We start from the raw sequence: 12109 nt of genomic DNA, 5'->3' as shown, positions 1-12109 counted from the left end.
TGTTCTCACTTTTACATTTCTGGAGGAAATCTGTGTGGAAATTCAAGAAGGTTAGATACAAAGCTGGGTTTAACTCAGTGTCAGCTTTCTCCAAAGTCTGTACTCTATTTCTCTCTTCTCAGCAAAAAGCCCACCTTGTCTTTTGTGGCTGCTCAGTGATAACCCCGTGGCTTCTGTTTCCCTTTCCTGCTATCTTCTCTCCCTTCAGTCTGTTTCCAACCCAGAACTTGATCATTTTTTAAATTAATTAATTAATTAGGTTGCTCTGGGTCTTAGTTGTGGCTCACCAGCTCCTTAGTTGTGGCAGTTGGGCTCCTTAGTTGTGGCATGCATGTGGGATGTAGTTCCCTGAGCAGGGATCGAACCTGGGCCCCCTGCATTGGGAGCATGGAGGCTTAACCACTGAGCCACCAGGGAAGTCTCTGATCATTTCTTAAAGTAGTAACATCTTCTCTTTTTTTTTTTTTTTTTAACATCTTCTCTTTTAACCATTTCTTTTAATTGAGGTGTAGTTGATTTACAATACTATGTAAGTTTCAGGTGTGCAGCATAGTGATTCACAAGTTTTAGAAGTTATACTCCATTTATAGTTATTGTAAAATATTGGCTGTATTCCCTGTGCTGTACAATATATCCTTGCAGCTTATTTATTTTATACATACTAGTTGGTACCTCTTAATCCCCTACCCCTATCTTACCCCTCCCACCATCCCTCTCCCCACTGGTTACAACTAGTTTGTTCCCTATACCTGTGAGTCTGTTTCTTTTAACCATTATTTTATCCTTTTTTGTTAGTGTGGAAATGTCATTTTGTTGGCATAATTGTGGGAGACATTTTATGACAGTGTGTTTTCCTTATATCTATGGATTTTACCTGTTGTCGGATCTCAGAGAATGTAAGGGGCCTTGGAAAGCATTTGTTGTATTACCCGCAGAGGGTAGTGAGCTGAGGGGTAGGGAGTGACTTGCCCTAGATCCCAGAGCTGCTCAGTGGCCGAGCCAGCACTGAGCCCAGGTCCTCCCATTCTCAGCCCTCAGCCTTTTATTTTATGCCCTGATGCCTCTCTGATGATGTGAATGGATTAAAAAAAATTGTAGAGTAAGTAGACATAGTTTCTGTAACTGTGCAAGAGGCTGAATGGTATGGGAGGAACCAGGTTGCAGACATTAGTGCTTCCAGATCTGCCACATGACATAAAATGTATCCATTTATGTTGATAGCTATTTCTACTGATCAAAGCAGGGGAGAAAATTGGGTCTTATTATGTAGGAATATTTTAATGCCTAATGCTCTCATCTAAACGGTAGAACACATTTGGGGCATTGCCACTTGTGCAGGCCTCTGAGAGCAGAGAAAGTTCTAGTCCTCTTTGCACTATCCCCATCTTATCCTTCCTTCAGGTCTCCAGGCATAAAAAATGTCAATACATGACGCATGTTTGTGACTGTCATAAACACGTGCTTTTATCAGAGGAAGCATGTACCATTGTAAAAATAACTGCTTTTGGCAGTTTGGGTTGTGAAGACTGGGACGTACCAGGAGCCTAATTTTTTTAAATTGCAAGACATTTTTAGGAATTGATTTTTATGTCCTGACAAATGGTGGATTTTTAATGGCATGTTTCTTATGAAAAATAAATTTGTCAGTGAATTTATGTTTCAAATCGTGTGTGTGTGTGTGTGTGCTTGTGTGTGTGTGGCTCTGTAACAGAGGCCCTATTCCACTGTCTGGTGTGGGTCATTGAGAGCTTGTCTGTGCAGGGCCCTTGAGCAGGATGGGCCCTGATCCACCACCTCCATATGGTATGATCTGAAGAGCACTAAGAAGGGTAATGTGTCATCAGTCTGACACCACCAGAGACCAGGTCTTTGAAGGCCCTATGTATCAGAGGGCAAGGGGAAAACATGGTTTCTCTGAGAGATGTCACAGGCGTTAAAACCAGCAATCTAGAATAGCTGAGTTTGATGACCCATTTTCTTTTAAAAAGTTATCCTTGCTCATGGGCCAGAGGCAGGTAGTGAACTTTGACCTGGGGCCCCTGTAGAGTTCACTAGAATCGAACATTACAAATTAGCACTTAAGATCTGGGACAACTAAAACATATTGAACATCACATGGATGTGTCCCACCTCTAATGGTCAAAGATGAGTTAATAGGCTGCCATTCATGGAACACTGACTCTTATGCCAGTTATTTTGCATTTGGTCGGCAAGGCACCCTGTGGGGTAGATATTATGCCCATTTTACAGGTAAGGAAACTTGAGGCTCTGAGAGGCTAAGTAGCTTGTACATGTTTATACAGCCAGTAAATGCAACAAGCTGGGATTGGAATCTAGGTTTCTCACATGCTTAACCAATACTTTGTACTTGCTCTCTGACATTTTCCTGACCTGTAAGGTGGGATAATAATACCTTTCTCTGGGTTATTTTGAGTATCCAATGCAATAAACGATCCGAAAAGTGCTTTGTAGTCGCTAATAAAGCTTTGCAGAGTGAAAGGCATTGTTAGAAGTGAAAGACACTATGCCAGTGTCTCTATGTGACTATCTACCCTTTAGATAAATAAATCTGGATGTCCTGGAGTTTGGACCTTTGCCCCTGGCTTTCTGGTGAGTGAAAGTAGTTTATGTCCCAGGCGTAGATTGTGAGAACGAGGACACTGGTCCTCCTTACCCAGTGATATTGTCCAGAGTGTGATTTCCTTCTTATGTGGCTGAGAGGAGAAGGTCAGCAGTGCGTCTGGGGATGCAGATCTGCGGGACCCCCAGAGTTCTTTTCGACACGATGAGAAATCACGTGTGCGTTTCTGGCTGTCCTCTTAACGTGCCCGCTGTTTCTCTCCCTTTCTCGTTTGTCATAGAAACCGAGGTGCTCCTCCGTGTGAAGGACATCAGCCATTTCTTAATGCAAGACATTGCCTTCCTGTCTGGTAAGTAGACTTTTTCATATATTTAGACCGGATGAATGTTTGAATCTATTAGCAAAGTTAGTTTGGTCCTTCTTATATAAGTGGCTGTATAATTTTTATATTTTAATAAACATTCATACATTGTGCATGTAGTTGCTAAAAAACGGACATTTAGAGAATAACTAGAGGTTTGAAATATGCTTAGATATGTGATTAAAACCAGTCTTACCAGTCTTGTATATTGGACGTTTGGGCAAGTCTTCAGCAATCTGTGATGGGTGAAAGTGGAATACCTCTCCTAGGTGGGTGCAGGCTGAGTGAGAGGGTAACCACTCAGGTGGCTTCTTTGAGGTTTCCCCCTCCACCATAGCTCTGATGACTTAAATGTTCATTACAAATGCTGCAAGTCACCCTAATTAAGCATCATGTATTAAGTTTTTTTTAAAAGGATTTCATTTACACATGATAAAAAAGTTTACTTTTCTAAAATATGTATAGGTATTTGTATATGTATTTGTATATAATTTCTAAAAATTGTGATGAAATACACATAACATAAAATTTACCGTCTTAACTATTCTTTTTTCTTCTTTTTTAATGAAATTTTATTTATTTATTTATTATTTTAATTTTTGGCTGCATTGGGTCTTCATTGCTGCGTGCAGGCTTTCTCTAGTTGCGGTGAGCCGGGGCTAGTCTTTGTTGCGGTGCGTGGCCTTCTCATTACAGTGGCTTCTCTTGTTGTGGAGCACAGGCTCTAGGCGTGCGGGCTTCAGCAGTTGTGGCATGCGGGCTCAGTAGTTGTGGCACACGGGCTTAGTTGCTCCACGGGCATGTGGGATCTTCCCGGACCAGAGCTCGAACCCGTGTCCCCTGCATTGGCAGGCGTATTCTTAACCACTGCGCCACCATGGAAGCCCTTTTTTTTTTTTTTTTTTTTTTGCGGTATGCGAGCCTCTCACTGTTGTGGCCTCTCCCGTTGCGGACGCGCAGGCTCAGCGGCCATGGCTCGTGGGCCCAGCCGCTCTGTGGCATGTGGGATCTTCCCGGACTGGGACACGAACCCGTGTCCCTTGCATCGGCAGGCGGACTCTCAACCACTGCGCCACCAGGGAAGCCCATGGAAGCCCATTTTTAAGTGTACATTTCAGTGACATTAAATACGTTCACATTGTTGTGCAACCATCACCACCATCCATCTCCAGAACTCTTTTTGTCTTATAAAACTGAAACTCTGTACCTGTTAAAAAAATTACCCCTCATTCCTTCCTCCGTCTAGCCCCTGGCAACTACCATTCTACTTTCTGTCTCTAGGTATTTGACTATTCTAGGTGCCTCATATGAGTGGAATCATTGCTGTATTTGTCTTTTTGTGACTTGCTTATTTCACTTAGCCTAATGTCCTCAAGGTCTTTCTATGTTGTAGCGTTTTTCAGAATTTCCTTCCTTTTTAAGGCTGAATAACATTCCGTTGTGTGGATGGACCACATTTGTTTATCCATTTATCCATTGATGGACACTTGGGTTGCTTGCACCTTTTGGCTATTGTGAATAATGCTGCTCAAAAGCATTACATATGTTTAGAGATACAGCAATGGGAAACCACCCTTGTCTTTTTAATTTGGTCAGATATCTAGGGAAAGCTTTGCCTAAAGACAAGCAGATTCCTTTCAGGTGTTAGAGTAACTTGAACTATGCCATTAAACTTTATATTTATTGTATTACACAGATAAGAAGAATTTATGAGTATATGCATTGTTTGCATGAAAATCCTTCTTAAGTGTTGAGAGTACAAGAGACCATCTTATTCCTTTTAAGTAGTTTAATTATTTCTTCTGAAATGATACCTACATGCTCGGTTTACTAAACACACATTTACTTTACAGATGATCCTAATTGGACACTTCAATCTGGCCTCTGCTTTAATGATTATAATTAGCGGTAATTGTGGTGACTTAATTAATGTGGTTTTATGTTTTATTTTAGAAGTGGTATAAATGTGTGGTATGCTTTCACTGTTGAGATTCAGGGATTTTACTGAAGCTTCTTAGTGTTTTTCCAACTGTGTTCCAAATAGAACCACCCTCAGGACCTGTTCCCAGACCTAGATCCCGCTCCACAACTTCTTTCCTTATCTGAATTTTCTAGTTGTTTTAAAAAATGCTTATGCCTGTCGTTTCTTTTGAAGAAAGGGTTCCCAATGGGAAAAATACTGAAAACCCCCAATTCAGAATATAAATATCTCCCTTGTTCTTTTCTCGCATGTTTACTACCTAGTATAGCACTTGTAGGTACTCAGCAGTAATAACGGTTTATAGATTAGTCAATGACAATCTGTCCTTAACAAGAACCAACATTCTTTCCTTTGACAGGTATAGTTTGCCTGAGTGTTGCTTGGCAAGTCTAAGTTATATTATATATAATATATATATAGAGAGAGAGAGAGCATTATATGTTATACATTATTTATATTCCTAGTTCTACACCATACAATACCTATAGAGGCCCTTTGTTTCATGATTGGCTAATCTCTTGGTTCAGAGTTGTACAGTTTCTCCTTTGAGTTCCTTTAAAATTCTTGGGTGGGTGCCATCATTTTCCATGATTATCTTTCTTCATCCTGCTCTTTAAGTCTAGAATGTTATAAAGATTTATCGTCATTTGATTTATTACTTTGGTCTAGTTTGATTCAACAGATACTATGGGAATGGGGACCTCCCTTCAGTTTCCGTTGGTAAAGATTAAGGCAAGGAATGAATTTGATCTTTCCCAAGTACACTTGTGTAGAATATGTGTTCTGCTTTTGTTGGATGGAGTGTTCTAGAAACGTAAATTAAGTCACAGTGCTGAGATTGCTATTCGGGTGTACTGTTTCCTAGTGAACTTCCTGTCTACTTGTTCTATCACTTATTGAGGGGGTGGTGAAATTTCTGACTAAAATTCTGGATTTGTTTATTTCTCCTTGCAGCTCTATCCATTTTTGTTTCATGTATTTTGAAGCTCTGTTATATACATAAGCGCTTAGGATTGTTATGTCCTCTTGATGAATTTACTGCTGTTTGATTATCAAGTGATCTTCTTAATCTTGATTCTGAAATCTTCTTTGTCTAAAATTAGACACCTTCCTTTTGACTACTTAGCATGATATATCTTTTTCCATCTTTTTGCTTTTAATGCATTGTGCCTTTATATATATATATATATATTTTGTGCCTTTATATTTAAAGTGTGTTTCTTGTAGGCAATATATAGTTGTGTCTTGATTGTTTTATCCAATTTGACGATCTCTAACTTTTAATTGGGGTGTCAAAATCATTTACATTTAATGTGATTATTCATGGCTCAGTTTAAACCTATCATTTACTATTTGTTTTCTATTTGTCCTATTCTTTGTTTTTTTCCCTCCATTTTTGCTTTCTTTTGGAATTAGTTGCTTTATCATTCTACTTTCTCTCCTTTGCCTTTGTCATAGTTTTATTGCATATTGAATATTTTTATATCCTGTACCTTTATTCACTTAAATTTAGCCAAATAAGAATTACAACTAAACCTCTCAAAAAAATTCTTTTAGCAAGCTAAATTCAAGCGCCACAGTACAACTTTTCCCCTAAAATAATCTTTCAACTTCCATTTAGCACTAATATGTATTGAGCACCCACTCTGTGCCCAGGTGTTAGGCTGACTACAGAGTGGGACCTTAGGCACATGTAAGGCTCATCCCTGCACTAGGTGGCTTTCATTCTCAATCCTCCAGGCTGCGTAGAGGGCTGTGGAGTGGGGTGCACACTGAATTTTAACCCATGGAGAATTTGTGGTCTTTCTTTCTTTGCATTAGTAAGATTCCTATTCCATTGCTTATATTGTTTCTTCCACCAATCAGTTAGAACATCACTTATTTCCTATAGTTTGTATCCTATACTCTTTTCATGCTCACCATGACTCTAAGTGGTCAATTTTATCAAGGTTTCCACTTGTTATCAAGCTGTCAGTGACTCACTTTGAATTTAGGCTCATAGCATTGGTATAGAAACAGTTATTTCCCAAAACCCATGGTTGTCCAATATGAGTGATCAGCTCTATTTTCAACTGCATTTATTATACACATTCTGTGAAATTTTTTCTCATTTTGCCTTCTCTACTCCGGAGCTCCCTCCCCTCTTTCCTTTTCTTTCTTCCTTCCTTCCTCCCTCCCTCCCCCTTCTCTTTCTTCCTTCCTTTTCTTCTTTCTTTCTTTCTCTCTCTCTGTCTCCCCGCCCCCTTTCTTTCTTTCTCCTTTTTTATTTCAAAACCACCCTGCCACTTTTTAGACTTCAGCAGGAGCATGGTGCCATTTTGGTTTCTGTGGAGATCATCATCCTTATAAAAGTTGCATTGGCCCTAGACTGTCTTCTAACCACCCCTCTCAAATCTAAAATCTTCTTTCTTGCATTGTTGTCACATAAATGCTAATTTGTTTTTTTATACTATTTTAGGTGGCCGGGGAAAGGACAATGCTTGGATCATTACGTTTCCGGAAAATTGTAATTTCAGATGCATACCAGAAGAGGTGATAGCAAAAGTGCTGACTTACTTGACGTCTGTTGCAAGGTATAGCATTTCATTACATTCTTTTTCAGTTTGCTTTCTATTGGCTACCCATTTGAATGTAGTAACAGGAAAATGGTGTTTTAGTGTGGCTTTTGTTATTATAAATGATCATAAGACTCACCTTCAGAGTAGATAAGAAATAACTTAGAAGGGAAAGCTGACAGCTACCTAAATTGCTATAAAAATTATACTGAGGGCTTCCCTGGTGGCGCAGTGGTTGAGAGTCCGCCTGCCGATGCAGGGGACGCGGGTTCGTGCCCCGGTCCGGGAAGATCCCACATGCCGTGGAGCGGCTGGGCCCGTGAGCCATGGCCGCTGAGCCTGTGCGTCCGGAGCCTGTGCTCCGCAACGGGAGAGGCCACAACAGTGAGAGGCCCGCGTAACTGCAAAAAAAAAAAAAAAAAAAATTATACTGAGGCTCTATGAAAACCAAATTGGAGGCCTAGAAGTATTTGTCCCCATGCAGAAGAACATAGGTTAAAAATGATGATCATACATAAAGCCTTTAATTCGCCTAAAAGGAACTCTCACTAGCCAGTAGCTAGACAGCTATTCTTCATTTCTTCCAAGGATAAAATAAGAAGACTGAAAGTTAAATAGACTCAAAAGTGATATTAGAATGGATTAGGAGTTACTTGATATTAGAAATCATTTGAGATGAGAATGCTTTAAGGGGAAAGTTTCAAAAGCTTCCTTACAGATTTTATTTAGGTTGAAAACAAAGTTTTTAAAGGAAACATTTTCTGGTTATTAATCCTGAAGACTAAGAAGGCAGGAATCTAAAATCATAATATTGTGAAGAAGCTCATGAACAAAAATCAAATCCCAGAAAACTAAATTTACACGGCACCCCTTAAAGCTTGAAAGTGGTCTTTTTAGGGCAAATAAAAGTTTTATTATCCATTACACTGCCTTCCCTCAAGGAGCAGGCAAGAGGTAGGAATATGTATTTAACAGTGTTTTTCTGAATGAATGAATGGATCATTGACTCCTGATGGATTGCCGTGAAGTTACATCTGACGTCATGAAGGACAGCTGTCTGTAAGGTTTTCCCATGCCCCAAATCATAGTATTCTGAATCCATTTTAGTGGCCTACCTGCATGACACTATTACTTGCCTATTTAAATGATTGACATTAGTGACAAAAAAGAAATTTTAAATAGTGAGTAGTGGAATATGGAATTAAATTGGCTTTCCATTGTAGCACTTTGTGATAACTTTCCAAATCTGTCCTCAGGCAAGACATCACATGTAAGTGAAATAATCAGAAGTAAGGACATATCTAGCAAAGTTGGGTTATTACTAAGAAAAACAGAGTATTTCCTCTCATCTTGTAGGCAAAATGGATCTGACTCCCGATTTACCATTATTCTTGATCGAAGACTGGATACCTGGTCTTCTCTCAAAATCTCTCTCCAAAAAATCTCAGTGAGTACCAATTTATTCTACAGTAACTTCTTTTTTTAAAAATAGATCTTTATTGGAGTATAATTGCTTCACAGTGCTGTGTTAGTTTCTGTTGTACAACAAAGTGAATCAGCCATATGCATACATATATCCCCATATCCCCTCCCTCTTGAGCCTCCCTCCCACCCTCCCTATGCCACCCCGCTAGGTGGTCACAAAGCACCGAGCTGATCTCCCTGTGCTATGCGGCTGCTTCCCGCTAGCTAACTGTTTTACATTTGTATTCTACAGTAACTTCTTGACTTTGTTTTGCATTATACTTTCTGTTTGTGGGGTACAGCTTATTTTGATACTGATGGAGACAATAAAAATAGATGGAATGGGGAGGTGGAAAACTAGAGAGGCGAATTGGTAGAGGAGATTGAGCTAACCAACTCTACCCAAAATAAAACCTAATAGGAAAGAATGAGTAGTCAATGGTTCAAGTTGAGTGAGAAGTGATTCATGGTCCCCTATGCCTTTCAAAGCAAGGCAGTTTTTTTATGAGAACTGTTTTAAAAATGGAAATAGCTGTGTTGCTGTATACTCATTATATATGGAAAAGTATAAAGAAGAAGGTTTAAAACAATAGTCAGTAATCGAACCGTCCAGAAATAAGCACTTTTTAACATTTCGGTGTGTATCTTTCTAGACTTTTCTTTCCCCTGGGGTAGAGAGGGAAGGGAGTCACCTGCAAAATGACATGTTGTCCCTATTGGAAGCTAGTCCCCAGCTCTCCAAGACCCAGAGAGAAAAAACAGTTTCCCTAAAGGAGACAATATGAGAGATGCAATTCTGCCCACAGCCAAGATGATCTCTTACATTATTATGCTCATGTGCATATTGTCTGACACTTCTCTTTCATAGAAGAAGAGGGAGGTGAGGAACCCATAGACTCCTCCCGAGCTGGTAAGAGTGGGGCTGTCTGCAAAAGTGCCGTGCAGTCAACTTCCTCTATCAGACCAGAGTAGCTGGGAATCAATATATGTTTTTCTTTGAGAGTCCAATGTCATCAGCCATCTGAAATTCTTCCTTCGTCTCCGGACTCACGCGGGAGGCCACAGCCAGCAGAGGCAGTTGGTTTAGTTGTGAAGGCAAGACAAAAATCTAGGTTGTTGGACTTCTGAGCCAGTGTTCATTTTGCTCTACTAACTTGCTGACGAGTGTAAGAAATACACTGGCACTCACATGGTAAAATGAATGAGATCATTATTCTTCTCATACCCAGTAGGAATTATTCCTCATCTTGGGCAAGTCAGCAAGGTAGTTTTTTGTTTATTTTTTATAACAGAAATGTTTAATCCTAAGCAATGAAGAGAAGAGTTAATACCACATTCATACAAGTTACCAAAATAAAATAGTAAAACCTCGATTTTGTATAATACATTTTTGCTTTTTCAAAGGCATTCACATTTATTAAGTAATGTTGATTCTCTTCATTTCCTGATTAACTCCTGTGGGCAGGTATCATTATAATTGTCCCATAGGTGAGGGAATTACATTGATATACGCATTTTGGGAAGATTACATGTTGAATTCAAGGTCAGGAGCAAGAATTGAATTTTCATGAACTGCAGTTGGTGACCTTTCCACCTGCTGCTTCCTATCATTTTCTAAATGACATGTGGATAGACAAATACATTAAATTTTTTTTTAGAAAAAGGTAAAAATTCCTTTGGAGAGAGTACATCTGGCGTCCGGGTACTATTGAGCCCTATCAATGGGCTGAATCATATAAAAGGCATTTATTGTGCCCTGGCCTTTAGGATCGGTCCTTGGGCTTATTGAGCAGACTTTAGTTTATGACAATAATAGATTATTTAATACTAAATATAGCACGTGTTACAATAAAACATTTTTTTAATCACCCAGCCCAGCGTTTTTTCTTTTGGCCAAAACTACCTGCTTGATGAGATTGATTTTCATTGAGTGACTGGTTGGCACATGGCATCAGTTTTTTGGTAAATTTTATTTTTATTTATCAAATAGATTGCTTAGAACAGAGGTCTTGTTTTTCCCAAAAGAGAAATACAAAATTGGGTCTTGATACTATTGATTTGGGGTCAACAAAGGAATAATGACTTTGTTGACCCCAACAGAAAGGGGAGGTGATGCTCCCCTTTCTGTTTCCCTAGGGAATGCTCTCTCAGGGGAGAAGTGTGAAGTATGCCCAACAAAGAGCTTTGAGCCCAAGGTCGCTTTACTTGCATAACAGTCGGGCAGGAGTGGGAGGTGGGGGGACGGCAGGTGACGATGACATGTAACTGGCTATAGATTAGTTTAAGCGTTGTTTCTTTTTAGCATTTTAAATGTTTCTGCTTATGGTAGAGCTTCTATACCCATACTCAAAAGCACATTAATTATATCTCAACCATTAATAGCCATTGGACACTGTTTGCAATAGAGGTAAATATTGAATGCAAGCCAATTTCAAGAACAAAAGTTGACATTCAGAAAGAATTTCTGGTGAAAATGGCCATTGTATAGATAGGTCTAACTGTCTTTAGTACATTATTTTAAACTAGTGTCTATGAAGTAATTATATAATTCAATTTGAAGATCTTAATTTCTAGATTCCAAAAGAAACTATGCAGTTAGGCTATACTTCATAATGATAAGAGACAAGATTTTTTATTTTTTAGTTAGACATTTTGGGGAAATGTTCATTTGGGAGAGAATCCTATCCATCTTAGAAAGTTTGCACGTTCTGCTCTTTCTAGATTATCATCAGGACAAAATTTCACAAGCTATTAACCTTTCACAAGGCTTAAACCCAGAATAGAATTTAATTTTAAAAAAAAAACAAACAGAATTGAATTTCAAGTTACAGACCAGGGTAGGACAAGATTAAAGATATCAGTTAATACTACCTTCACAAAGATTCTTAGCATTCCACCTTAAAAATCAAATTGCGCAGAGGAGAAAGCCAGTCCCATCTAGCCCCTAGGAGGAGAGTCATTTTTTTTTCCTTCCTCCACTCCCTGGACGAGGCTGATCTTCTTGAGCAGTCCAGCACCAGCTAATCCATGAGGTTCAATCAGGCTAAGTAATTGGGGGAATGTGTCGACTCTGAATTACAATGAGCAGCAGGGAAGGCTCTGTCAGCTGACGAATCAGGGATAGTGGTTTTTTTGCAGCGCTGCCACGGTGGTAATGGAAGCAGCTA

The 12109-nt window shown here is 39.3% G+C and overlaps 1 protein-coding gene across 2 annotated transcripts in view; it reads left to right on the top strand.

Moving 5' to 3' along the window:
* The first annotated feature begins 2905 nt into the window (after positions 1 to 2905).
* MCF2 (MCF.2 cell line derived transforming sequence) overlaps positions 2906 to 12109 on the top strand; it is a 64090-nt gene continuing 54886 nt past the window's right edge. For both annotated transcript variants that reach the window (XM_029240671.1, XM_029240670.1), the window contains exons 1-3: positions 2906 to 2930; positions 7382 to 7496; positions 8835 to 8925. In XM_029240671.1, the coding sequence (XP_029096504.1) occupies positions 2906 to 2930; positions 7382 to 7496; positions 8835 to 8925 (231 nt within the window). The remainder of the gene's footprint in view (positions 2931 to 7381; positions 7497 to 8834; positions 8926 to 12109) is intronic.

This window comes from Monodon monoceros, unplaced genomic scaffold (genome assembly GCF_005190385.1).
Source record: "Monodon monoceros isolate NGI ecotype Baffin Bay Population unplaced genomic scaffold, NGI_Narwhal_1 Super_Scaffold_22, whole genome shotgun sequence".
NCBI lineage: Eukaryota > Metazoa > Chordata > Mammalia > Artiodactyla > Monodontidae > Monodon > Monodon monoceros.
The sequence above is the reverse complement of the archived record's forward strand: the minus strand, read 5'-3'. Positions and strand labels throughout refer to the sequence as shown.